The sequence below is a fragment of the Pyrgilauda ruficollis genome, unplaced genomic scaffold (genome assembly GCF_017590135.1).
Source record: "Pyrgilauda ruficollis isolate IOZ18807 unplaced genomic scaffold, ASM1759013v1 scaffold60, whole genome shotgun sequence".
NCBI classification, from domain to species: Eukaryota; Metazoa; Chordata; class Aves; order Passeriformes; family Passeridae; genus Pyrgilauda; species Pyrgilauda ruficollis.
The window spans coordinates 2,085,285-2,112,646 of record NW_024527711.1 but is presented as its reverse complement, the minus strand read 5'-3'; the positions used below and the strand labels follow the sequence as shown (position 1 = coordinate 2,112,646).

Below are 27,362 nucleotides of genomic sequence, written 5' to 3'. Positions count from 1 at the left end.
TACTTCTGTGTTGCAGTTGTGCATTTTGGTGTAGTAAAAATATTCTTAGAGTACCATATTTCTTGTACCATAGGTCTTTTCATCACTGCTTACTTATATAAGCAAGAGAGCGCTGCGACCTTTTTGTGGTTTTTTTTTTTAAAGAGGATTATGTGTCAGCATTTTTCTCAAGCTTTCTTTTGGATTTCCTTGATTCTTTAGTAAAGCTTCTCTCATCTCTGCTGTTATACATTACTAGATAATCTTGAAAATAACTTTTTTTTTTTGTTTTACAACACTGAGGCAATGCATAGAAATTACTTTCAGAGTAACTTTCGAGTTGAAGATTTCATTATTATGTCAGAAATCAGATTGATTGAAGGTGGATGAAAGCGATTTTTTTCCTCTCTTCTTAGATTTAAGTTGAAAGACTTTTTGTGAAAAACTCAAATTCCCTCAAACTGATGCAAACCAGTAAAACTTGTTTTTTCCTACCAAGAAAGCTTAAGTATTTGGAATAGTTTGCTGACTGTTGGCTAGGCTTAGATTGGGACTGGTGATGATCAGTCAGGCTGCATGAGCTTCTGCTCAGGGTTTACATGGTTAATCCCTGTGAACAACAGTTACATCCATTTTCTGTCCTTGAGCTTGTGAGGAGGAGCAGACAACCACTGATTTTGTCTCATCCATTCAAAATGTCTTTTTTTCTTTTTTTTTTTTCCGTGCAGCAAAAATAATTTGGTATGAGGGAGCTGTTCTGCTGTGCCTTTAGTAGCAGAGTGCAGAGGACTGTGGCTCCCTTCCCTTATATACACTAAAGAGCCTTCCAAGATTTTAAGAGAAATAGCAAATCCTTCTGCTGTTGCAAAAATACTTGTAAAGCAGCTGAGTCATGCATAGAAAGCTTGTCCTGTGTAATCCATATTGGTTTATAAACGTGCCTCTAGTTTATGCGTGTGACTATTCCTTATTACTCATTTTTACTATCAGTGCAGCATTTTCTTCACTCTTTCAGGACTGCTTCCTCCTGCAGGTGTAAGTCCATCCACAGATTATGAACTGCAACTTCAGTTAGACAACTACAAGCCCAGTGACACCAGAGGGATTGCACCAGGGCTACTGACAGTAGAGTTTAGCCTTCAGTGCGTGTGCTAAAGTTACTGCATAAGAACAAAAGAAGACAAAAAAATTCACTGATTGTGATATTTTTTCCACAGGCAATAGGGTAAGAGAGCAATGAAAGGAGTATTAACTCTAAAAGCTAAACCAAGGTACTGGTAGACAATTCTAGGCACAAATAGATGAGTCAGAGTATGTTCCTGTTGAGCAAATTGGAAGAGATTAGATTATGTTGGTTGTATTTTTATTTATTGAGGAAATGTGGTATACCTATTATGCCTATTACATATATTTCATTATATAATGGCTTTGTAAACATGTCATGGATACCAAAGAATGAAGTTAATTAGTGCTATTCTTTCCTTGCCTAAAATACTGCCAGTTAGTATGCTACTGATTTTTTCCCTAAAACTGAGAAACGTTTATTACTCATGTTTAAATGAATCAAACTTAACCCACATGTAATAATTTCTGCGTTTTAAACACTCTTACAGTTAACAACCTTTAAAATCAAGTTATGCAAATTGAAGTATTAAACATTTTTTAAATTACCTTTTAAGTCCCAATTTACAAGTACTTTATAATCTTTGTTGATGAAATAAGGTCAATCACGCAACAGCTATTTTCCATTTTTATGCATATTGTGCATGGAATGATAGATTACACTAGCAAATAATTACTAGAAATAGCTGAACTGTTCAAATTTTTTGAAAGGTTTGATGGATTTTCTTCTAAATCCGAAATAGAGCAGAGATAGAAGAACCTAACAAACTGAGTGTTTATAATAACTCATATATTACCATGTCAGCAATGGCAGAAGCACAGAAGAAAATAAGAGGCAAAGTGATTGTGAGCTTCTGAAGCTGTATAGTACATGACCTGAATTGTACAAGAAAGAATATGGTTTTGTGGAAAGAAATTGCTGCATCCAGTTCTCTGGAATGTAATTTCAGATTTCTGCCCTGAATATACATTCTGAGTTTAGGATACAAAAAAATGAAGAATTTTCATGGAACTAGAACTGTTTGGAAGGGACCTTAAAGAACACCTGGTTCCAAACACCCTGTCATTTTTTTTAAGAAATAATTTTTTTTGGATACAAATCCTAGAAGTCTAGAGTTTCCCCATGTAATAAGTGGACAAGCAAGTTCTTAAACAACAATTCCATCCAAAGACTAAGACACATGGCATAAATTCTTGATTCTTCTCTCCAATACCTGTGAAAAAACCCAAAACCTAGATCGCTTCTTAACTTGGATTCCTACCCTTAGGTAATATGAGGGCATATGAATTTCTTTTAAGATAAGAGAGAAGGTTGTTAAGTACCAAGCTGAACTGTGCACTCTTCTTCTTTTGTTGGGACTCATTTTGTCCAAGTTGGAAGTGCTAGCCTAAACAGAATTCACACACAGCTGTAATTTCACTTCCATTTACTGTGAACCCCACTTGAAATCATGATCTCTGCTTTTATATGCTCCTGCATTAGGCTTATAAATCTAAGAAGTTTGTGTTGAGTCTGCATGCGCTGTATCAAGTGCTTACACTTAAAATAATGTTTCCATCATGGACAAAAAGAAGAGGTGGAAGACAAATTGATGGCTCATTGTAAACCTTATAAAATAATAAGAATACCTTGGGAAGCAATCAAATTTTTTTTTTTTTCATACTGTGGAAAGTAGAAGCTCTATGGTGACAAAGCAGCTAAAAAGAAGTAAATCTAAATTGTTGCTGAATAGCAAAAAGGATTATGAGGAGTGAGAGCAGTGAGTAGGGGAAACCAGAGAAGAATCCCTTATTTTTACAAGGTCTTGAAACTATGATCAAGCAGGTGAAGCATTAGTGAGAAGACTCAAGAAACATGGAGTGTATGAGCGGCTTAATAGGAGTCACGGGAGAAGATTATGTTTCAAGTTTAGTTGGAAAAAAAGAGAAGGTAGAAAACTAATCATGAATAATGCTTTGCGTGAAGTGGGATTAGATGGACTAAGTTGAAATTGATATGTATGTGTGTGTGCATCTCTGTGTGAGAGGAAAACAGAACAAATTTGGGAGATAATAAGAAAGAAAAAAAAAACCTGAAAGAAATGAAAATCAGAAAGGAGTGGAGGCTGACTTGGAGACATGAGAAGTTGTGATTACAGCTGGAGAATTGTGATTCAAAGTAGACAAGAAAATATTACTGCTCTGAACAAGATATGAGAAATAGGGTAGAGTAAAATAAAATTGCAATTTGGGAATCAACCAGAGAAGAATGACAATGGTTACTTGCTAGATGAGTATTTTCTCCAAGGGAATGATAACAAGAAAAGCCAGGATAACAGTGAGGGAGGCAGAAAGAGGAAAGGGGGAGTATTGTGACAATCACTGGATAAGAGGCTGAATAAAAATTAGGTCCTGAAGGATTTAAGAGACATCTAAAAAGGAAAGAATGAGTGAATATAGCACCCTTCAAACAGGATACAAGTTAATCATGACTGCAGATCTTTGCAGGTGTTGACCAACAGCTGGATTTTGATTTTTAGAGCTCTGCTCATTATGTGTTGAGGGTAATTACTTCCCTAAAAGATGTACAGTGACTGGTGGTTGAATGCTTCCTGGGCATCTGTGGAAGGATCCCCAGAGTTCTATTCTTGATAAAGTATAAATTTATTTGAAAGCCCTATGTTTTTTACTCTTCATTCTTCACACCAAAACAGTCATATTATAACAAGAAAGTTTTAGGTTATGAAAAATTTTGATTCAAAAATTTAACATATTTCCTTGTTTCCTAAAGGAAGCATGGGTAAAAAGAAGGAAATGGGCTTAGTTATGCACCATAATTTAAAATGGATGTGGGATATCTCACATATATAGTCCATAAAATGCACTCACTCACTTAGATAAAGACATGAAAAACCTTCTGGCAGCCTTTTTAGGACAGCTTGAAAATGCAGAGTCATCACATTTGAAATCAAAGAAATCAGTAGAGTGTTTTCTGTATGTTTATATGCAGTAAGAAAGGAAACTTCTAATGATTTTGGAAAGCAATATCAAAAGAACATCAGCAGATTTCCTTTGACAATAAATAAAGAAATAACCCAAATCGGAGTTGTCAAAGGCCTAAATAAAGATCACTCTTTAGCTTTGGTGACAAACAAGAAATTGTGAAAGGATATTTAATACTTTTTAGATACCCAAATGGGCTTGCTGTTTCTGAAATGTAAAATAACATGGTCTAGTGGAAGATGTCCCTTCCCCTGGCAGGGGTTTGAAAATGGATATCTTTAAGCTTCCTTCCAATCCAAACCATTCTATGATTCTCTGAGTCTGTGACCATCTTAATTACACAGCCAGCTGGAAATTTCTGAAGGACAAATATCTCCTGAGGTTACTTGTACAACAAGAATTTGGCAATCTTGTATTCTGCTGAGGTTTGGGTAATGAGACAACTGGTGAAACCATACAGCCAAAGGAACAGATTTTGCATGTTGAATGAAAATCATTGTCAGGGAAGTTATCTTCCCATGCATATGGTAGCAGAAGTAGCAGCAGCAGTCTTCTTTCTTGCAGTTTTCTGAAAAACAATACCCAATTAAATATGATTAAAATGAGTTTTGCTTGAACTAAAAGTCTACAGATGTAATTTTTAGGCAAAACAATATCTTCTTGAAAATAAGGCTTAGCATAACAAACGGCTCTGATGGATAGGATAGAAAGGATAGGTCCAGGGGTTTTGAAATCTTGCAGTTGAATAAACTGCATGTCTTGATTAGATGGTTGCTGCTATCATAATGCTGTTCTTACCACTAAAATTCATGTAATGAAATATATATCTTATTGAGTGGATGCAGTTGTAGTAGAAGTATAGCAAGAAAGAATTCTGCAATGTTTACTTTTCAAGTGTAAACAAGTCCATCAAATAATTGCAGAAGTAAAATAAAAAGAGCATCAAATTGTGAGAAAAAATACCTTAAAAAATATTAATGAAGTGGCAGAATATGTGTCAGAAAATGAAAAACTCAGCAGAATGCTTGTCTCAAGGGTTTTAGGAATTTAGCATAATCTGTAGAGCAGATTTTTCAGTAAGGGACTACTTCAGCTGCTCATGTCACTCTTAAACTGCAGTAAAGGAGAGAAAAAGTTAGGAATCTTCACATAAAGGAACAAACGAATCTGAGTTTGTCACATCTTTACTTTGGCATTCTGTATGCTGTGCTTCAGATTTTTCACAAAATGGTGTATAAAAATGTCTCTACCTGTTTCTTATTTCTCACTCTCCTGAAAGTAAGTGTCCCTGAAGATGAGTAGTGTTTTCTTCTTAGAGAGGTACGTGAACTCTAATAGCGATGAGAGCTTTGCCAGGAAATTTCTTTTGAATAGTTGAGTCTAGATAGTTACCCTACATTATGTCTCTCTTTTTCTTTAAGACCTTTTCTTGTCAAATGTTTTGGAGAATCCTCTAGAATAACAGGTGCAGTTTTAAATGATAGGCAACTGTTACCTTGCCTTTGGGGGGGTTCTTTTAAACATTGGGGCTTAATTAAATTTTGGTAACTTACTCTAGAAGGGCTGTGCATTCATCATGCTCTGGATCATGAACACATGTAAGATCAGGAGGCTGAGAATATTCTTGCCTTGCAAGTGTGTGTTGGCCATGCAGCTGAGGCCCTCAAAATTATCTAAAGATTTCATGCACGTCTGCTCCCAAGTAGCGCTTTTACATTTTGTCCTGGTTATTAGTATCTTTTTTCTCCTGCTGGAAATACAAGTTCCTAGATGAGACACGTATTGATTCCAGCTCCTGTGCCCTGGAGAAAGGATGCAGTTGGTTGTGTCCTCCCATGGACTTCATGTTGTGTACCCCTTACCCACTTCTGCTGCCCCTTGCTGTCACAGGTGCTGTTGAGCATCTTTCTCAGAAGAGTGCACATCAATGTCCCAAATCCAGAGACAGAAGCCAAGAGCAGTGTTTCTTGGCTTTTAGAGAAGGGGAAAGATTGAGTTGTTCCTTGTGAATATCTTTATAGGTTGGGCTTGTGGGAGTAGGTGCTGGATACCATGCCAGGCATGTGCTGCCAGTTACAGGTGCAGACAAGCCTGAAAAAGCAATTGGAAAAGCTGCTAAACCGGAGATCCGGCCTTTCAGTGGTGCATAATTATAAAAGATATACAGCATCCCTTAAGCAGAAATTTGTTACCAGACTATAGCCAGGAGAAATGCAGAGAAAACAGATGTAAGGCAAGTGCTCACCTAACTTCACACATCATTTTTAGATTCTCTTTGTACATAGTGAAAGGAAACGTCCGAGCACAATTCACTTCACCTACCTGAGATTTTTAGAGGAGGATGAAGTTAATTAAGACCTTCATATGCCTATTTTTACTCACTTGAGTATAGACTTAGATGACTACCTCATATTTCAGCATTATAAATGTAAATTTTACTTGAAACTAAAGATATCTGTCATGACAAGCTTGCACTCTGGGAAGATGAGAAAGAATTTTTCCCAAACAACTGGAAAATGTGATGATTTCTTTCATTGTGGAGAAGAGAAAACTGAATGAAAATGTTTTTAATTTTTCATAGTTATCTAAAATCATGGAGGCTGTAGTAAATTTTGCTTTCTGTTCTTGCTGCAATCTGATATAAAAGCAGGATTAGAAAAGTCATGCAAAGAGGCACACGAGAGTAGGTTGCTACTACTTGCAAGAAATTGAAGTTGCAGGTTCAGGCAGCTTGTTTAGGTGCTTTGACAGGCCAGAGACTGTCAAGTTAAAATGTACAAAAGCAGAGGGTATGTCCATATGCTGCTAAATGAGAGCACCCACAAGCTAGTTCCAGTGCTGGAGCCATGATTCTCTTTCTGCTTAATTGTTGGCTCAGTCCTTGGCCATTTGCTTCCAGCAGGCTCCAGACAGAAACAGCCCTAAGCGCTGAGACTTGGCTGAAAACTGACTATAATTTAGCAGTGTAGGTGCAGCCAGAGAGTCTAAATGTGGAGTTAAATGGTGCTAGCAATGAGTGGTACTGCATAAAGCATCATTCCATCTGCCTCAGGTGGGTACAGTATCTTATTGGATTCTTTAATAAATAATTGCATTGGTTTGCTGAGCAACCAGCAAAACAAACAGGGCAGTGAACGGTACATGCAGACATGTATGTTTAAATAACAAAAGGAGCTGGCTCAAGATCAACTTTTTAATTCATATCACCCCTGCTGCTATGGAGCCTGATAATGGATCTCTACTGCAATTAATTTTGATTTGAATTGAAGGCATTTTCAGAATCGCCCCTGTGGATGATAATAGAAACCCCTCAGATGGTCATAAGCAAGATATCGTTTGTGTGCAAATACAAATTGAGTATTCAGCTTGTGTTTTCTCCTTTCATCTTTCCACAGAGGTTGCTCACTTCTCATATCCCTCTTTTTCCCATTTTGCTGCACTAATGAGTTTTTAATGCAAAGGAAAAGCGATTATAAGCAGTGAAGCAAAGACAGCTTTATAGAGCAAGACTGAGGAATTGAAGGCATAGATCAGAGCTATCCACCAACCTAAGATGAAAGAGAAGTTCATGAAAACAGAGACATATAGATGGCTTTGATTTCATTATCATTAGACAAGAAAGGACAAAAAATGGAATAGCTATAAAGGTCTTCATATGTAGTAAGTTGCCTATATTAATAAAAGAGTCTATGCAGAAAGCATTAAAGTGATAACATTGGGCAGGAAGATATCTTGTAGTAAAATTTTTTTGTTCATCTCTGGTGTAAGTGTAATGTGATGTGATTACCCTATGCTAATAAACTAAAAAACCCAAATACTGTGTACATATTGAATATTATATTCATTGATGCTGTGTTTTCCTGCAATTGTTAAGCATGAGTTGTTTGTTTGGACTTTTCTCTCTCTCTTTTTCAACACAGATTCTGGAGATTGTATTTCTATTACTCATTTCATGGTTTATCACATCTTGAATTGTAAACAAATTAAATAGTTGGTGGAATTTAGAGGAAGCTTTTGTTTGGCAGATACATGTATCTTGTTAAAATATTCACAAGAGAAGTACCTAATTACATTTGAAAGGTGCTTGACGGGATAAAGAATGATTTATATACAGTGTTTTATGATTGCAGTTAGGAATCTAATACAGAAAATTAGCAGTTGGGAGTAGGGAGGAGTGATAAATGTTCATGTTTTGAGAAATAAAACATTTTCTTCTCCAAAATGAAGCCAATGCCAGTCCTTTCCTTCAGTTTAGGTCTTGAGAAATTTTTTTTTTTTTCATTAAGTGTAAATTAAGTAAGACACTAAAGCAAAGCTATTTTCCAGGACATACCCCATCATTTCAGAAACTAAAACAGCATGATTAATAAATTTTTCTTCTTATTATTTTTTTAATCAATACTTTCTGGCCAAGTCAAAAATTGCTGACTAGTTGTATGGCAGTGATACTTTGAAATTCTTCTGAGATTTTAATGATATATATATTTTCATTGCTCTGTAGTTTACCTGCAATACAGTGAGCCTTTGTAGCTTTCTCAGATCCTCTACTCCACCCATTCAAGAAATGAGAAGAGGGAGAAAGATATGTTATGTGAGTTGCCTGGAGGGACAAAAATAATCCATGTCAGACTGGAACAAGGTTTTGGAATACTGCTTAAATCAGTGTCATCTCTTCAGCTGATAGATTTCTTGTCCAGCACAATCCATTTTGGTGCTCTACATTTTGTAGCTTAATTTGCTTTGGCACTGGGACTCAGCATAGGAATTACATTAACATTCTGTGCCTTTTTGCCATTCAGCTGTCTCTTGCAAAGGTTCTCTGTCATGTTCTTGCCCTAGGTTAATATAGTAAACAAGATGTATTTCAGTGTATGTATCAGTGAGTAATTTTTATATAAGTGCTGTGAATTTCCTGTCTGGTTTTGTATTTCAGTGTAAATTGGAGCTTGTAAGACAATGCCTAAATAATTTTTCTTTTATTGTGAGAATATTAGAAGAAAGTCTTCTATTTTGACTTGAAATTATTACCTTGGAAACTATTTAAACAATGGCACAAAGTCCACAAAGATGTTTTATCAAATATCAATCTTATTATGTTGCTGATTTATATAGCTATTACATACTGAAATTTTACTGTTTTCAGTTTAGAGGTTTGACTATGCCCCCCCAAGACAAAGGGGAGTTAAGTACTTTAGAACTTTATTCTGTACTTTAGAACTCCTCATCTCTATGTTGAAAAATGTGCTTCAGTAAACTGATGATACTGGAACAGCTGTACAGTATGCCTATGAAGTTACCCTCCATGTGATTTAAAGAATTTTCTGATTTTATTTTCTTTAGGTCAATGGAACAGAAATTGAATATGAATTTGAAGAAATTACTTTGGAGAGGGTAAGTGTGATTTATTCTTTCTTATAGGAAAAACATAATCTGTAATAAAAACAATGTGATTAATTATGAAATAAAAATTGGTTAAGAATATATTTGTTCACATTTTGAATAAAGGTGTCCACTGTTTATTCTAAACGGTGAAAATGTGAGTGATACAACAGGTAAGTCTTTCATGCTGTTAAGAAGTTTATGGTTTAGCTACTTGTATTCAGAATGCTTTTCTTCCTCATAACTCTTGTCAGTACTCAGTTGGGTGTTTGGTTGTTGTGAAGACCCTCTATGACTTAGTAACTCCCTTTTTAGCTTGTCAACTGGAATTGTGGAATGTTTTCTCTTTAAAAATCTTTGGTTTTCTGGCATATGAGTGTGATAGAGGACACGTACTGTTATACTATAAAAAAAAATTTCAAAAGGGTTTTTAATGTTCAAGTTGCTACATAAAAGCCATGGACCATAGCTATGCTTCAAAGATATGCTTACTCAAAGTTTGAGTTACCTGAGCTGTAATCGGGGCTTGCAGTGAAGGCTTTGTTGGTAATGTAGCACCAAAAGCAAAGCCATATGTGCTGTGCCGTGTCTCCCTGGATTTGGTGTTTTTTCCTTGCCTTTTGGTTGCATAGCTGTTGTCTTACAGTGCTGACTTTGTCTGACACAGATCGAGGCCATATGGGCCATGTAGGGTGTGAAAAAGAAAGTCTAAGCTTTGTAATATGTCATAATGCTTACAAAGCTTTCTAACAGATGCAAGAATGTCATTGCTGAATTCCTTTAGTGTTCTACCAATATCTTGGGAATATGAAGTTTTTCTATCTTGAAGCACAGTTCAGCTTCTTTCTACATAAAATGATTGAATAGTAGGCCAGATTTATCAAGATGTGGTTGATGCCATGTGAGCAAATGCCTATAAGGTAGCAAATTACCATTAAATTAGATACTTAAATGATATAATTCACTGCACTTTCTCTGCATATTATATTTTTAATTGTCCAGGATAATGAATTCCATAATCGTTAAACTTAAGGGGATACAAGTCTATGTTCTCATTGATTTGCTCTCTCAGGCAAATTATGAAAGAGCAATGTATCTTTTTATCATAGCCATCTCCATAACAGATAACATATAGGGTTATAGGCACTTTGCAGCTACTGTCTCCCAACTTACTCCTGCATCACTAGTTATTCATTGGTCTAGAGTTTCCAAAGGTCACTGAACAGAAAACAGAACACATGCCTCCTGGGTGATATTTTGAAAAACACTTTATTTTTAACAGATGTGTAAGTCATCAGTGTACATACTGCAGAACAAATGTGATTTGCATCTCCTGTACCTGTCAGATGCAGATAATTGGTTATTCATAGTGCAGCGTAATATCAGCTAAAGGCTGAACAACAATAGCAAAAAGAGATACAGATCTTAATGGACAATGTTTCAGTTGTTTTCTTGATGATGCTGGATCTGTGGCTTCTGATTAATACTGCTTGAAATGTTCTGTCACATGTATCAGTGTTTTGTCTCAAAGGCAGGGTACTGTGTCTGCTGGTTTTTGTGTGAGATATAAAATACAAGTGATTGCCTTTAAATAGCTGTCATTTATGTCAGAATAAAAGCGTTTTCAGAAAAAAAGATATTTTCCACGTTGATTACCCATTTTCTTCCACAAAACTGCTTTTAGAAATTAGAGGGAAATCATCTCTCTGTATTTAATGGCAAAACTGCAAAATATATTAAGCTTTCTGCTGCTGAGAGAAAAATGTAGTTTGCCCATATCAAACAGCTGGTAATAAACTTTACATTGTAGTCCAGTTATTCAAATCACAGAATTCTGCATCCCCAAAACCATCCAAGATTTTCTTCATGAAATCTATACACATTTTTAAATGATCAGTACAATTTAAAGATTTTAAAATGTGGGAAAAAAAAGTTTAAGGGTGTATTAGGGAAAAAGCACCCTTACTTGCCTTTTTTTTTAATAATAGAATGGAAGGGAAGGTGGTAAGGGACTGATTGCTTCAGAACACTTCCCAGTGTCTATATATATTATGAATTTAATTCCTAGGAGGTTACCTTCATCCTCAGGTGACATGGATTTGTGGGACCTGTTCCTGAAGAGAATTACTGGTATTGGTATGAACCTTGCCCCAGGGTGAAGAGATGTCCCCATCTCTTGGGGTAAAATAAGACTACTGTGTGCATGTTGGCAGAAAGTGTCTGGTGTGCAGCTGGAGAGCAGATCAGCAGGGTCCCAAAAATGCCAAGAGCAAACAGTGCTAATGGTCTGGTGGGAAGGACAGCACAGGGCTTGCTGAGCATCCCCGAGCTGCCCAAGACCATGCTGGTGTACCAGGAAGGTGACTGCAAGGTTACAGGGGGCTTTTGAAGAAATCTTTAAAAAAAAAAAAAAAATTCCTCTTTGAAATAATGTTACTCAGTTGTTTCTATTTAAAATGTTGTGCCCTAGTTTGCAGTTAAAAAATACTTGGGGATTTGAGATTAAAAGGCTTCAGTGAGACTTGACATAGACAACTAATTTGAGGCAGATCCACCTTAAATCTGTGATCAGTGGTGCTTCCAGGAGTTAAAGTTGTAAGTACACCCCTGTCAGCCCTCTCTTTAGTGGATGCTCTTTTAGTCTTCAGTTGTGCCAGCCACTTACCAGGTACCTTCACCAAGCTCTGAGCTCCCTGTTAATTCATTTAGAGCTCTCATAAGAACACACTTGAATAACAGTTACAGAGTTAAGAGAAATCAAACAAATTCTCTTATGTGGGGGGGGGAAAAAAAAAAAACAAAACAGTTTAAATTCCTTGACGCACCTCAGAGAATATGTGAGATTCTCTGCTAACTTACCAGCATAAAATACAGATCCGGGTGTAGATTAATACTTTGTGATTAATAAAAAATCTACAATGCCCAAATGCACACTCAGACAAAATTCTTAAAAATAAAGTATTTATCTTGCTCTAGCTTGAATATTAAAATACATTTTAGAAAGGAAACTCTGCATAAAATAATTCATATTAGTACAGTGATGTTAGTTTTCCATTACTGAAGGACTTGAAAAAACCATGTTCAGCACTATCAAGAGACTTATTTATATTTGTAAATCAGTGCTCAGTGGAAGAGATCACCAAATAGTTGGTACAAAGCCTAACCAACTTTCCTAAGCTGGAGGAAAGTTTTAATTGATTGGCTCCTTGGTACAAGTGCCGTGCTTGGAGACAGATGCTGAAGAGAGGATTTTAATAGAGGTTGGAATATCAGGCAATATAAATACTTACCCTGAAGAAAAGAAAGACAATTGGTCACTTAATGATTCATATTGGATTCATGCTGAGTTCAACATCTCAGTTCAGATCTCAGAACCATTTTGCTCATCTAACCTTGCCTGCTTTTTAGATGTTGGACAAAAAGAGGACATTTGTGATTAATAGAGCTGTTTTCAATAGATTCTTTTCATGTTCAGTATGTATTTTCATTTTGTATCTCTATGAAAGAATGTTATTAGTTTTTGTGAAATAGACTATTTGGAAAAAATCAAATTCTATCAACACTGGAATTAAAGACATCTAGTTCCCAGTGCATTTGCATCCTGAGATTGACTGACCTTGGCCAGTCAATCTGAAAAGGTTGAGCTCTGACTGAGACATGAATGAAGGGTCTCTGTTTTTCTTTTATACTCCTGTGAATTTTCTGGTCTCTATTTCTTTTTCTTTTATACTCCTGTGAATTTTCTGTCCTGTCACAACAACACAGATCACACTCAGAATGTCCCTGTTTTTTAATTAACCATATATAGAGATTTACAAAGTTTTTAGGAACCTGTTGTTTTGTTTCCTCCTCACTTTTTCACATTTCATTGCAATTGCCTATTGCCTCACTACAGCTGAGGGGGAGACAGGTATGAATGCTCACATAGCATAATTATTTCCTTAGAAAATCTGGTTAAATATATTCATAGAATCACATTCCAAAAGAGTAAATTCTCAATGATGATTTCTCATCTTGCATTGTGTTGTGTTAACTCTGATAAATTTGATTCTGTACCCAGCATAGACTCTGTTCAGTGGAGAAACTAAAAAAAAATCTACTCTGTCTCATCTTTCCTTTGACTGGAGAGTTCAATGACATCAGACACCACCATGAGAAGATTTAATTTTTCTACTCAGAGATTATCATTCTCTAAAAGACTGGGTTTCTACATTTCACCAAATTGAAGGACTTATTTAAATCTTAACCAAAAAGGCTAAAACTAGCCATAGGTGACCTTAGGTTAGCCCAGCTGGTTAGAATGTGGTTCTAAAAATGCCAACACCAAAAGTTGTATGTTCAATCCCTGTGTGGGCCATTCACCCAAGAACTGGACTTGATGATCCTTGTGGGTCCCTTCCAACTCAGAGTATTGTGTAAAATTGTAGCTTAAAGGCTAGCATTTAAAAATCCTGAGGGAGCAGTGGAAAAAGAAATCCTGGTACATTTCAGAAAAGAATTTATTACAGGCCTCAGCTCTTAATTGCTTTGATACTTGTAAATCTAAGAAATAATCACTACTGTGTTGTCATTCTTGTTTCATCACTTATTTCCTAGATAAACATGTAGAAGTTTTCAAAGATATGGACAGCTAGAACACTGAAGAACAGATAGTATTGAATGACACAAGTATTTTAATTTTACTTGATGTCTTATTTTTTTATACCTATCTATCTTGTTTTTGTAGAGATCACAGAATTATAGAACAGTTTGGATGGGAAGGGAACTTGAATGGCCATCTTGTCCAAGCACCCTGCAAAGAGCAGAGACAGCTTTCCCTGGATCAGGCTGCTCAGAGCCAACAGTCTCTTGAATATTTCCAGGGATAAGGCATCCACAGTTCTTCTGGACAACCTCCTCTACTATTTCACAACCCTCATTGTAAAAAATGGCTTCTTTAGATGTAGGCTAAATCTACCTTGGTTTAGTTTAAATCCCTTGTCCTACATCTACAGGACCTGTTAAAAAGAAGTCTATCCACATCTTTCTTACAAGGCCCCTCTAGGTACTGAAAGGCTGCATTAAGATCTCCACAGAGCCTTCTGTTATCCAGGCTGAACAACTCCAACTTTCTTAGCCTGTTTTCACAGGAGAGCTGCTCCAGCCCTCTGATCACCTTTATGGTCTTCTCTGCATTCAACAAATTCACATCCTCCTTTTGTTGGGGTCCCTGAGCTGGACACAGCACTCCAGGTGGGGTCTCACCAGAGCTGAGTAGAGGGGCAGAATCCCTTCCCTTGATGTGTTGGCCATGCTGCTTTGAATGCAGTCCAGAATACACTCAGGATATGTCCAGCTTCTCACCATTTGCTTCTATGTCTGGGAAAAAAGGTTTTCACTATTAGTCAGTAGTGAATCCTCTTTCTGCCTTTTTTTAAGATCTTAAGAGAGCAGTTCATGCACCAATATGCTTTGACCTCTCAGGACTGAGGCTGTAGGACACCGCAGTGCTAGGAAAGTCCTCCTTTAATTGTTTCAGAAATAACAGAGTGGAAGGGAGTGGTCAAGAAATGGCCACTAGGAAAAGGTATTTTAAAAGTTTAAGAGTATATGATGTAGATGCCTTTTGAGAGTCCACAGTGCAAAAATCAATATCCAACCATCAACAGCCCCAGTGGAGCAGTCTGGCATCTTCCAACAAGAGAAAATAAATCTTTTAAAGCAAGTGTCCCTCAGGTACCTGGTGAGGTCCACCAAACTCAGAGTTACTCTCTGAGTGTTTATTTTTGCAGAAGTCTAAATGATTTCTTTACACTTGAAAGCTTTCTCTGTGCCCTTAGTACATTTCTTCTTGGATAGGCTTTGCCTGCTTGCTTCCTAGGTGGTAGTTATACTTGCAGTCTCAGACTGAAATAAGTTATAATTTACAGACAGAATCCTTCTTATTGACTAGTTTATGCCAGATTCATAGTAGAGTAGTGACCTATAGGTGTTCATTGCTAGAACGTTCACCCACAGGATTCTTTTTTCCTGGAAGTGGCCTACAAGAAGAGGCAGAAGTGTTTATTTATGGTACTGAGTTATCAGCAAACAGAAAATGAAATTCCCATCTTTTTTATAGTTGCTCAGACAATTTGAAATACTGATCTCTTGTGTGTACATGTAGAGTCTGTAGTGTATTTCTCAGTGTATATATAAAAAAAAGTTCTGTGAAATAAGAAATGAAGAAAGATCCTTGAAAATGCCTGTGTAGTGCATGCAATCCCTGTGCAGGAAATTCTGTTCTGCATTCTAATTCCAATCACAGTTTAGATTTGAGACTGATGGTTGGTTGTGTCAGTGGCTGTTGTTCACCTTCAGGCAGGTTTGTAAATACTGGAAAGGGCAGGTTCTGGCCCCTGAATGCGATGGCTGAAGCAAGGTCTATGTTCTCCTTTCATCTCTTGTGTCTTACCAAATGTTGCCTTGATCTGAGCTGCAATGTGCTGGAATGATCAATCAAAGAAACTAAAGGGGTCTGGTGTAAAGTCCTGCTATGGGACTCTGAAATACCAGGTCAATGTTTTCCACAAAAACTGCAAAATTTGTTTGCTTTAGTTCAATGACCTAAATTAAGATTCTTTGGAAGAGACTGGTTTTTTTTTAATTTTCTTTCACCTCAGAGCAGCCTTGATTTGGTACCCAAAATATAACTAATCACTGGAAATCTTTCTTCTTATTCTGTCAGAGAGTCATTATGCTGAAACTATTCCTGGTTGTAGAGCTGTACTACATGTCTTGTGGGGAGCTGTTCCACCAGTGTGTGGTAGACGTACAAAACATGCCAGTCCAGAGTGTGCATGGAAAAGCAGAAGAGCTGGGAGAGGGTGGGCCCTGCCTCTTGAGAAACAGAGGCTCCTGCCTGATGTTCTTAGCTGTCATCCTCCATATTCAGTGTCTGGGACTGGAAATCAATAAGCCCACATAGCTGTCTTACTGAAGACTATTGAAAGTGAAGACTAAGAGAAGTGAAGGAACATCTGTCAGATATTGTACCCCTCTTAGGTATATAAGGTGGGAACAAACGGCGGTTTTTATTTATTATTATTATTGCTGTTAGCAATTATATGGCGAAGGAGCATGACAAAGTAGAGCTGCTGCAGCACTGATAGTATCCTGGAAACAGAGACAGGAGGACTGGTCTTATCTCCACATAGTGATATCTGGACTGCTTCAGAATACATGCTGCCAGAAGAATTTGAGATATCCAGGGAGAATGCTAAGAAAGCCAGTGGCTTTCCCTTGAACCTTTCTTTATAAGGAAGATTTGCCCTGTATTTTGCCATTGCTACAGCTATGCAGAGGGTACATCCTTTCCCAGCTGTCTAGTGGCAGCACTTCGCATCCAATAGGCACGACAGGAAATCTGCAAAGCCGTGAAAGGGGAGACAAAGGAGAGGGAAAGGCTGTAAGTGAATAAGGGAAAAAAACCCCTGCCGTGCTATGCTTAGAAAAAGAGGCTGAAATAACATTAAAGATTTAGCTCCCTCTGGGTGCCTATCAAATAAATTGTTGTTTTCTTATTATTTTCTTAGAATTCTGCTTTTAAATCTAAATGTCTGAAAAAGACTTCATGGATGCTAACCTGGATAAATCAGAATGGTGTATTACTTTGGATGTATCACTGAAATGCCATTTAAACTCCTCTAAGGGCATTTTTGCAGTGAAGGATGTCTGCACCCATGCATGTGTGTTAGCTTTTTATTTCAAAGTAAAAAAATACACAGCTTGGTTTTACACCTTATGGCTCAAGCTTTCCAAGGCAAAGAATAATTGTATTACTATGGATTAATTAGGCTTTTATTAATTTATATATGTAATTTTGAGTGTTTATTTATTAACTGATTCATGTAGTAATTTCTGGATATTTTTTTCTGAGAGATTCATATTTTCTTTCAATGTGTCCTCAGGTCTAGGCAAGATTAGGATACTCCTTTTGTTAAGTGAGAAACTTTAAATAACTGAATATTTTGTTACAAAAGCTCATGATGACATTTTGTTTTCTAAATAATTTGAAGCTTTAAAGAGTGCTCAACCAGACAAAGAAAACAGGAGATTGTTTGCCATGTGGTTTTTTGTTTTTTTTTTATTTAGTAAGAATCCCTTGACACACTGAGCTGTTTTGTTCCCAGAGGAGTAGATTTCATTCTCCAATATATTGAGTCACAAGCCTGAAGTTACTTAAACTCTCTGCATTGAAAACTCACAGGGAACTTGTTCAGGGAGAGCACATCAGTAGAAAATACAGGCACTAGAAAGAAGATACTAACAGAGTACTAGAAAACGTTCTCAAAGTGACAGAAGCAAAATAAATCAACTGCAGGGGAAAAATACATATATTCCATATCAAAACTGAAGAAAAGTTGAAAAGTTAATCATCATTTATTTAAGAGTTCAAAACCTACCTTTGTGAGTGTAGGGAAAAAAGTATTCATGTTTGTCTCTACTTGAATCTTATCTCTTTAACTGTGCCAAGATCACCAAGACCTTGAGTTGCCTATTATTTGAGAAGTTACCTCATGCAAATCATAGCTGCCTCGAGGCAATGTTCTGCTGCTGGTCCTTTTAAATTATTATTATTATTGTATCGACATTTTATTTTTCAGGTAATATCATCCATTTATTGCTTTTCTCTCAACTCACTCACTCTCAACATATAGTTTTCAGGGAGTAATTCTGCTGCTTTTTTGTATTATTTACAACTTTATATGAAAATTGTCTTTACTTCAGATGAACCTATTTAAGATGTGGCCTTTCAGTCTATTTCTTATCTGTAGCTGAAGTCCAATCTTTATCTCGCTTCTATTTGGTGTTTGGAAAGTGAGCATCTAATGTAGGCAGTTTGTGAAGCTGCTTGACAGTGAAGTCAAATCTGCAGAGTACTGCAGTTGCTGAAAGGAATACTTTAGTGTGCAGTAGATCATATTGGTCTAAGGGGAAAAAAGCTTTGTACGATGAAACGGGGCTGCCTTTGGTACTGTGTCCTAGTCCTCCAGTCTGATGGAAGAGAGCAAATTTCTCCCCTCCAGCTTAGTTTTGGCCAGAAATAATTTTGCAGGAGCTTAAACCAGATTTAAGGGTTTTCTCAGCTCTTGGATTGTGTCCCAATTTTCAGGAAGTGCAAACAAATAGATCTTATGCTTCACACAGCTTGACTTTTCCAAACTGGCTTGAACTGGCATTTTGGAACAGGCTGCCCAGGGGAATGGTGGAGTCACCACCCCTGAAAATGTTTGTGTGGTACTTCAAAGTATACTTCAGTGGGAATGGTGGTATTCAGTCAAAGGTTGGCCTTGCTGATCTTGGAGGTCTTTTACAACCTTGATGACTCTATGATTCTGTGAAAAAGCCTACTAAGAGAAATAAATCCAAGTGTACCACCCAAGGAAACCTGAAGTGTCCCACCCTGTGGTATGCCACCTTTATCAGCACTAGTCACCAATAAGCAGAGCTGCCAGTGTAACTTCTAAATAAATGTTGCAGTTCTGAATAGAAGCTTCTGAAGCACTAGTGGAGGGTACACCTAAAAAATCAGTTGTATGTGTGTCTAAAATGCTGTCTTTTCCAAGAAAGTCTATTGTAGGAAATGTAGTATAGGAAAGTATTGCAGAAAGTCTATGTAGGAATCTTTTTGCAGAAAGACTGAGAAAGCGGTGCAGGAAAAGAAAAATATGTGCTACAAAACATTGGTTTGACTCAGTCTTTACTTAGTTTTGCAACTGTCATTGGCAAATAGTACATAGATTTAAAATATGTACATTTAAGTAAATGGGGAAAATAAACCTCAATTTACCAGTAGAAGATGACTCATTCTGGAGATGATAATAATCACCTTGCAACAAAGATGGTCATTTTCGAGGCAGGACTTTAAAAAGGGATCTTTGATGTACTGGATTTGTCTCTGAGGAAGAGTAATGTTTTTCATTGCAGGAAATTGCTTTTCATTTTTGTTATAATTTAGAATCAGTTGTAATGCATAAATTAGGGCTGCGCAACCTTGAGGAATCAGTATGCCATTTTGGTAGGGAAAGGTATTGCAAAGATGTAGAGGAATAAGTGGAAAAAATTGCTGGAATACCCAAACTGAATTCCACAACTGTTGTTGCTGTGTACCTTAACACATTATCCCAATAAAAATATTTTTGGATGCAGCATTGCAATTATTTTTTGTTCATATGAATTTGTATTTGAAGCAGTCACAAGATCATTTGTCTTCCAATTAAAACTACTGCTTATAGCTTATCTTGGCTCTCTGAAGGGAAGAAAAACTTTTCCTTGTCTTAAGAGGGCTGAGAATTTTTCTGACATACTTTTTTGCAAATTAGTTTTGCAGGAGCGATGGCCCACTTTGTAGCACGTGAAAGTTCTTGGAAATTGTATGATATAGACTGTTTAGTCTCAGTTTTTAACCTGTGTTTAAAACTGAAGCTAGATGTCAAATGGATCAGAGAATTCCAGGTATATGAAGCAATAAGTAGATAAAAAGCAATTGCATGCTGCTTATGCATGTTTTATATTGCAAGATATTGCTTTACCGTAAGAATTTGACCTACCTGGTGAGATGCAAGCATGGCTTGAAAGTTACCTTATGCAACTTAAAGTGATATATGAATTCTGACTGAATTCTATGAATAATTTAATTTTTGAGTCCTTTTTAATTTTGCAGAGTTTATGTTGTTTCACATTTCCCGTACCTCACCTACAAAGGAGAAGAAGAGAGCTCCTGGTAGCAATGTAATACAAAGATTGACATTAACAGAGATTACACTGTATAAGAAAAAACCCAAACAAACAAAACAAACAAAAACAAACAAAAAAAAACCCCAACCAACCCCTGCCCCCCCCCCCAAAAAAAAATACTCCACTAAAATAAATTATGGAATTATGGGCTTGTAACTTTAATCTTTGCTAATGTTGAATAGTGTTTTAAAGTGAAAATATTTCTCTTAACTGAGGAGGATGGTCAGTGTACTTTGTGTTTCCATTGTATTTCATGATGGGGAAACTTGCATTACAGAAGAACAGGCCAACTGTAAAAAAATAGCATGAAAACTCACGTGTGTTAGGATCTGTAATCTGGCATCCTACTTCTTGAACTCCACTTTGAAAAGTACACAGTGAAAAGTGCCTTATTCCATTGGTATCAAGGATCTTAATAGTACTGCAAAATTTACAAAAGTTTAGGAAATATGGGAAAGAAAATAGAAGTTTTATACTCTTCTAGTGTCTCTTGAATTTTTAAGATGGCTTAAATATGTGCACTTACTACTTTTCCATCCAATATTTATCTAGGAATGATAATGAATATTTGACAAATAGATATTTTTATTAAATTTCCAAAGCAGAAATAAGTCTACATCACACAGTGAGGTATTTTTACTTTTTTTTTCCTCAATAAACATATAATTAAAGCACCGAATATTGAAATCTTAATTAGGTTTTTAAGCAAGGAAAAATGCTATACCTATGCATTAAATGAATATGCATAGAGATTTCATATTAAGCATTGTCATGGGGAATCTAGAGATCTGTTGTTATAATTCAAGTGGGAGGAAGGTCTTTCTGGAAGGAAGCTTAGAAAATGAATATGGCTTTTTTTAGGTGTGCTTGTTATAATGTGACTTGGGGAGAAGTGATTGAGTTAAGATTGCGTGTGTGTACAGACCTACAGTACAAAAGAAAATGTGGCTGCTACATTGAGCTAAAGTAACAAAGGCTGTTAAAAAAAAAAAAGTCTTCCCTGATTTTCCACCTCCAAACAATGCCATTGCTCATCTCTCCCAACAGCAGAGAAATATCCATCAAAACAGGCTCAGAAAAACCATTATCTTCCTGAAAATTCAGTGCTATTTTAACTAGGTGGAAGGAAATCAGAGGAATTCAGATACAGCAGGGACTCAGTCTAACATAACTGGGTGTGAATAAACCCCAGAACTATCTTTAATTATGAGAATGAGCTAGGCCTTGATTTTCCAACCTGATTTCTTAAAGGAATTGGTTGACCAGCATCTACATCCATCTTGTTGCATTTTCAAGAGGTCTTTGAGCACTGAAAAAATTTGAATATATTGAAGGAGAGCTAATGCCCTGGTGATGTTTAAAAAGGGAAAATGGATAGAGTGATTGATCACAGTTTCTGTGTAGGTTAGAGAAAAAGGACTCCTAGGCTGTTCTGGGTAAAACACAGATACTTTACACTGGCTGAATCTGAAGTCACGTGTCAAGAAAGTGCAGCCTGTGTATGAAATCAAGGACTCTCAAAAGCAATGAAACTGAAAAGAAGTCCTGGGCCTCACCTCCAAACAATGCCATTGCTCATCTCTCCCAACAGCAGAGAAATATCCATCAAAACAGGCTCAGAAAAACCATTATCTTCCTGAAAATTCAGTGCTATTTTAACTAGGTGGAAGGAAATCAGAGGAATTCAGATACAGCAGGGACTCAGTCTAACATAACTGGGTGTGAATAAACCCCAGAACTGTCTTTAATTATGAGAATGAGCTAGGCCTCGATTTTCCAACCTGATTTCTTGAAAGAATTAGTTGACCAACATCTACATCCATCGTGTTGCATTTTCAAGAGGTCTTTGAGCACTGAAAAATATTGAAGGAGAGCTAATGCCCTAGTGATGTTTAAAATTACACTGGCTGAGTCTGAAGTCATGTGTCAAGAAAGTGCCTGTGTGTGAAATCAAGGACTCTCAAAAGCAATGAAACTGAAAAGAAGTCCTGGGCCTTGTTGGCTGGTCATCAGCCAGACACTAATTTTTACTTCAGTGTTGTAATCAAATGTCTGGTCAAGACCTACAGAACATAACTGAGTGTAGAATAGAACAGGCTTTGGGATGTGGAAGATAACAGGAATTGGCATGTGATATACAAAAATTCTATATCTTGTTGGCTGGTCATCAGCCAAACACTAATTTTTACTTCAGTGTTGTAACCAAATGTCTGGTGAAGACCTACAAAACTGAGAGTGTAGAATAGAACAGGCTTTGGGATTGCTCAGAATTTAGTGGAGGAGGGATAAAGTATAACCATAATGTATTTATCAAAAGTACATGCTCACTGAAAAAAATGCCAAGAAAAAGTGGTTTAAATAACACACACTTGAAATAAACAAAACTTTAAATGAGAAATAAGCATTAGACAAAAGCAGCCTACAATGAAGAGGAAATAAAAACAGTAACAGCTGTTATGGGACACAAGTGAATGCTTTGGAATTTGTCAGATTTTCATGCCTGTTATATTATTCTGCTATGCTTAACAAACATTTTGCTTTTATTGTATTATCTCAGGTAAATCAACTCTCTAGATACCATGACTAACTAGCAAAGGAGATTTATGTATAAAAAAGCTCTTGGTTCACTTATAGACAGAGTTTATCTATGAAAAATACAAAAGTAAATTGAATAATGAAGCACTACAGAGAGCACAACCACGTTAACTATTTCTGAACAGAAATGTGCAATACACTGACAGTACTGTGATGCTAAATTTAGTCAACATATTCCAGTATACCACAGAGTCAATGTTAGTTTGAGGTTCATTGTAAAATAACATATTTGAAGTAAAACCATGTCTGAAATACCCCCAAAAAAACCTAGTTGTCAGGTGTGCAATGAAAAAGTTGATAGGAAACAAATGCAAGTAAAGCTCCAAACCAGGTGGGTTTAGTTGCAGGTGAATTTTAGACTACATGTAGATCTACAGGAGAGAAAGGGTTTGATGAGAAACTGAATAGCAAACCATTATTTTTAAAAGCTAAGTTAAAAATGGAACTAGAACTGTAAACATTATTTCCAAAATAATAATTTTATCGAAATACCAATGGGCCCAAATCCTTTCTCCATCTTGAATTTTTTAAAATATTTTCTTATTTAGAATAACAGAAAATACCCTTGAAAATAACATCAAGCAGCAAATGCTTTTATTTCCAGTGGTGAGTTTTATTTTCTTCTGGTTTTACCTTTATCTTATTGGTGCCCTATCTTTCAGAGTTCTTGAAAATTGGTGATTATTGCTCTCTTCCCTTTGGAAAACAAAAGTTTCTTGATGATGTTACAGTTATCAGAATTAGTGAGTGTTGTTTTTTTCCATCAGGTTTGAAAGAAAAAAATAAGTAGTTCACAGGATAATGTAATCATGAATTCCCTTCTCCACATTCAGGAGAAAGTGATTTGTCACTCTTTTAAGGTGGTATTTGTGGCACAGATTCATACAGGGACTCAGATGGCCTAAACACCCACATAGATAAAACTCTGAAGAGAGTACCTGATGATTTAGGCACTGCTGGGTCTGTGCACATATCCAAATGTGCTGCAAATGATGCTGGGGATCTTGATTCGACTCTTGTGAGTTCCTGGAAGTGCTGCTGATAGATCATCATCACTTGTCTTTCAGCTGGCACCACTTGTGAACATGATGTCCCTGAGTTTGGAATGGCTTCAGAAGTTTAATTGCCCAGAGGTTCTCTGAACCTGCTCAGTTAATGGGGAGGGAAGAATGGACATGTGGTAGCTGTTACTGTCTCACCATTCAAGCAGAGATATGGGGGATGAAGATCTCCTTAATCTGGGGAGGAGCTATGAACACAATTTCCATTTCCTAAGAAAGCAGTTTATCCTCAGGTAGCTCGCATCCACAGGATACTGAGATACTTGACCCTTCCTTCCAAAGGAGCAAGTGGAAAGAAAAGCTACTGTGGAGTCAGAATTCCTGATTTTGAGTATCAGGAAAGCAATAGTTTAGAGGGCATTTGTTTCTGTACCCCATGGATGTTACATTTTCCCTAAAAGACTGGCAATTTTTAAAGGGACTGTAAGGGTATTTTTCATTTTAAAAAGTTGTGATCTAAAATCCAGATACAACACTAGGTGTGAACTCAGTGAGTGGGTACAGAACTGGGTCTTAGGCCCCATTCTATTTCAGCTGAAAGGGGTTATCTCTTTTTGACGTGCTGGGTCTTTTTTGTATTCCAAATATTTGCTAAAATTGATATTCAGGGTGCTGTTTATGGTACTCAGTTTACTGACTACTGGACTGATATAGGGAAAGGAATGTGGCTTTGTTTTCATTTTGAAATAAGAGAATCCTCATTTGCTTTATTGCTAGAATACAGAAGTATTCTCTGGACAGCCCAAAATTTTAACACGTGGGTTTACATCTTTCTTCTTGACATATCTAAAATCAGAACACATTTGGAAGACAATTCAGATTAATTTCAGAGTTTCTGGCGCTATCCAAGCACTTTTGGGAAATTATGGGACTTGTTGCATTAATCAGAACAACTGTTCCACACCTCTCCTGCAACATCAAGTTCTTTTAAAAGTGCACTGCAGAGCATTTCAGGGATTTGAAGGTCACAGTGTTTGCATCACAGACCATGGTGCATGCTTCAAGTGCTGCAAGGAAAGCACATATGAGTTCTCTGGATTTAAGAAAGGGCAGCTTACCCCCATTACCCAATATTTGGAAGATCTAACATTTATACTGTGGAAAACCCAGTCATTAAACATATATAATTTAATTACTTGATGGCAAGAATGATGTCAACTTCAATTTGAAGAGACTACTGCAGAAAATGGGAACTGATTTTATAAGTTTTTCTTGTGGATGTTGAGTCACCGTCTTTGTGCTGCAAGGTAGAGTCTGCATTCCATGGAAGCAAGTTTGAAGGCATTAGACACAGGAAATACTGAAGGAAAAAGTAAGTCAATCCTAAATAATTTTGTTTTAGCAGTAGATTGTTTGAGAAAACAGTTTGTTGTTCTGGAGATATTGAGAAGGAAAGCATTAACTCAATGAATAATTTAAAGCAGTATGCAAAATTAAATGGGTGGAGAAACTATTCTTTCTAATTATTTTGTTCTAGTGTCATAAGGCAGACAAGTGCTTTTATCTTCCCTTCCATTTTTTCTATTTTCATTTATTTTCTCTCTTTTCTTTCATCTTTGTAATACATCAATTAAATAGTAAAGCACTTAACAATAAAGTTTCCATGAAACAAGTCTAGTGAGACAACAGCATTGTTTAGCATGAATTAGAAGTAGCACTGCTATCAAAACTGAAAACTGACAAAAACTCACTTCATTATTTTTTGTTGTTATTTATATGCTAACCAAAACCAGTGTCCTCTCATATTTGGAGGAGAGAAGAATGTGTTGCTGTTTACTACATCTTATATAGTACCATGTAGCTGTAGAGCGATCTAAAAGAAAGCAAGCTGTAATATGGAAATATTATGGGAATGAGCTAGAGAAATGGCAGAATCCTGTACTTTTTGAAACTTAGAGGGGTAGTGAAGAAGAGAATGCTATTGTAGCTGCTGAATAATAAAATGCAAAGAAAGAAAAAGGGCACCCATTAGAAATGCTAAAGGAATGGGTAGAGAATAGAAAGCAGAGCATCAGAGAAAACAAATGGCATGTTCATCTTGCTTTAGGCTCACACCCATGAACTGATCTAAAGCCTCGTGAAGTCAATAGGAGGCTCTTCACAGTCACTAATGGATTTTGGATCTGGCCCTAATGAAGAGGATGATATAGGCTAATTGCCTTACTTAGTCTGCTGATAGAGCTGATAGATGTAGTTTCATTAAAGCAAACAAGTCAAAAAAGGTTTTATAATTTTTCAGCCAAATATCCACATACTGAAGAGCTCACAGAAACCACAACAGGCAGAGGCTCTGTTCTGTCTTGATTTTATGTTTCAATCAGTGTCGTTACTTGTGTATTTTTCATGTCTCTATGAAAATATTTTATAAATAATAAATTTAATAATTTTGTACATGGACAATGGGAAAAATGGCCCATAGGTTATTTAGCTTTTATGCACTCAGCCTGTTTCTATGTATTATTGATTTTTAAAATACAAACTGATGTTAGTATAGAAATTATTTTGCCATCTGTATCACCCTGACTGCTTATTGCTATGCCCTTATTCTCACTGCATTTGGTGATGTTTCAATTTTAATATTTCTGCTTACTGAGAGAAAGGGATTGTACAGGAGACACAACTCTATTTGGAGGATGTGTGGTGCTAATAACAGAATATGCCTGGATTTAAATGACAATATATTTCTTTACCAGATTGTAACTGAAACAGAAAGACTTGCTAATGTATTATATCTCGTTAATAAAGACCTCAGAGAAAATCTGAGTTTAGCAAAGAACTTAGGGCCAAGTCCTTTCAAATCAATTGTTTAAATTAAAATGTTTTTATTGAATTTCTCTATGTATGAGGGGAGAGTTCTTGGAAACCATTGGAACAAATTAGTCAGTTAAGTAAGTTATGGCAGTAAACACAGGAAATGGAGACAAGGTCAAAATACTTTGAATGAGTTTTGTGACTTAGTAGGAAAATAAAAAAGGGCTCTAAAGAAAGATCCTTAAGTGGAGGATAAGATACTTCTCAAAGAATACTAAGGGTACAAAATAGACTGGTCGGTCTCAAAACATATATCTAAAAGGTTAGTGTTTAACAGAAAAGTGAGACCTAGCAGAAGTCAAGCTGAAGATCTTTCTTAAAAAAAAGAAAATGGAAATCTAAATAGAAGAAGAAGAGGCAGTAAATTTTGAAGTACTATCTAGTGATATAAGATAATGATTAATTTTGTGCCATCTACAAACTAGTGTTTTGAATCCATATTTCTTATGGGTTCTAACTTTGAGTATGAATGAAGGACAAAGTAGAAAATTATTTTAAAAATAGAACATATGAGCAAGGAAAAGTTCAAGAGCCTGAAATTAATTTAAGACGTGGAGGAAAGGTGATTTCCTTTCTAGAATTTTAAATAAACTGAAGGAAGATTTAATACATTCATCAAGGCAGTGGTCACACATTTGAAGCAGAATATAGAAAATTGGTGTAATGGGAAAAGAG

The 27,362-nt window shown here is 36.3% G+C and overlaps 1 protein-coding gene across 5 annotated transcripts in view; it reads left to right on the top strand.

Annotated features, from left to right (window-relative positions):
• Positions 1–27,362, top strand: part of DLG2 (discs large MAGUK scaffold protein 2) — a 973,962-nt gene that overhangs the window by 603,981 nt on the left and 342,619 nt on the right. For all 5 annotated transcript variants that reach the window (XM_041483662.1, XM_041483665.1, XM_041483666.1 and 2 more), the window contains one exon: positions 9,424–9,474. In XM_041483662.1, the coding sequence (XP_041339596.1) occupies positions 9,424–9,474 (51 nt within the window). The remainder of the gene's footprint in view (positions 1–9,423; positions 9,475–27,362) is intronic.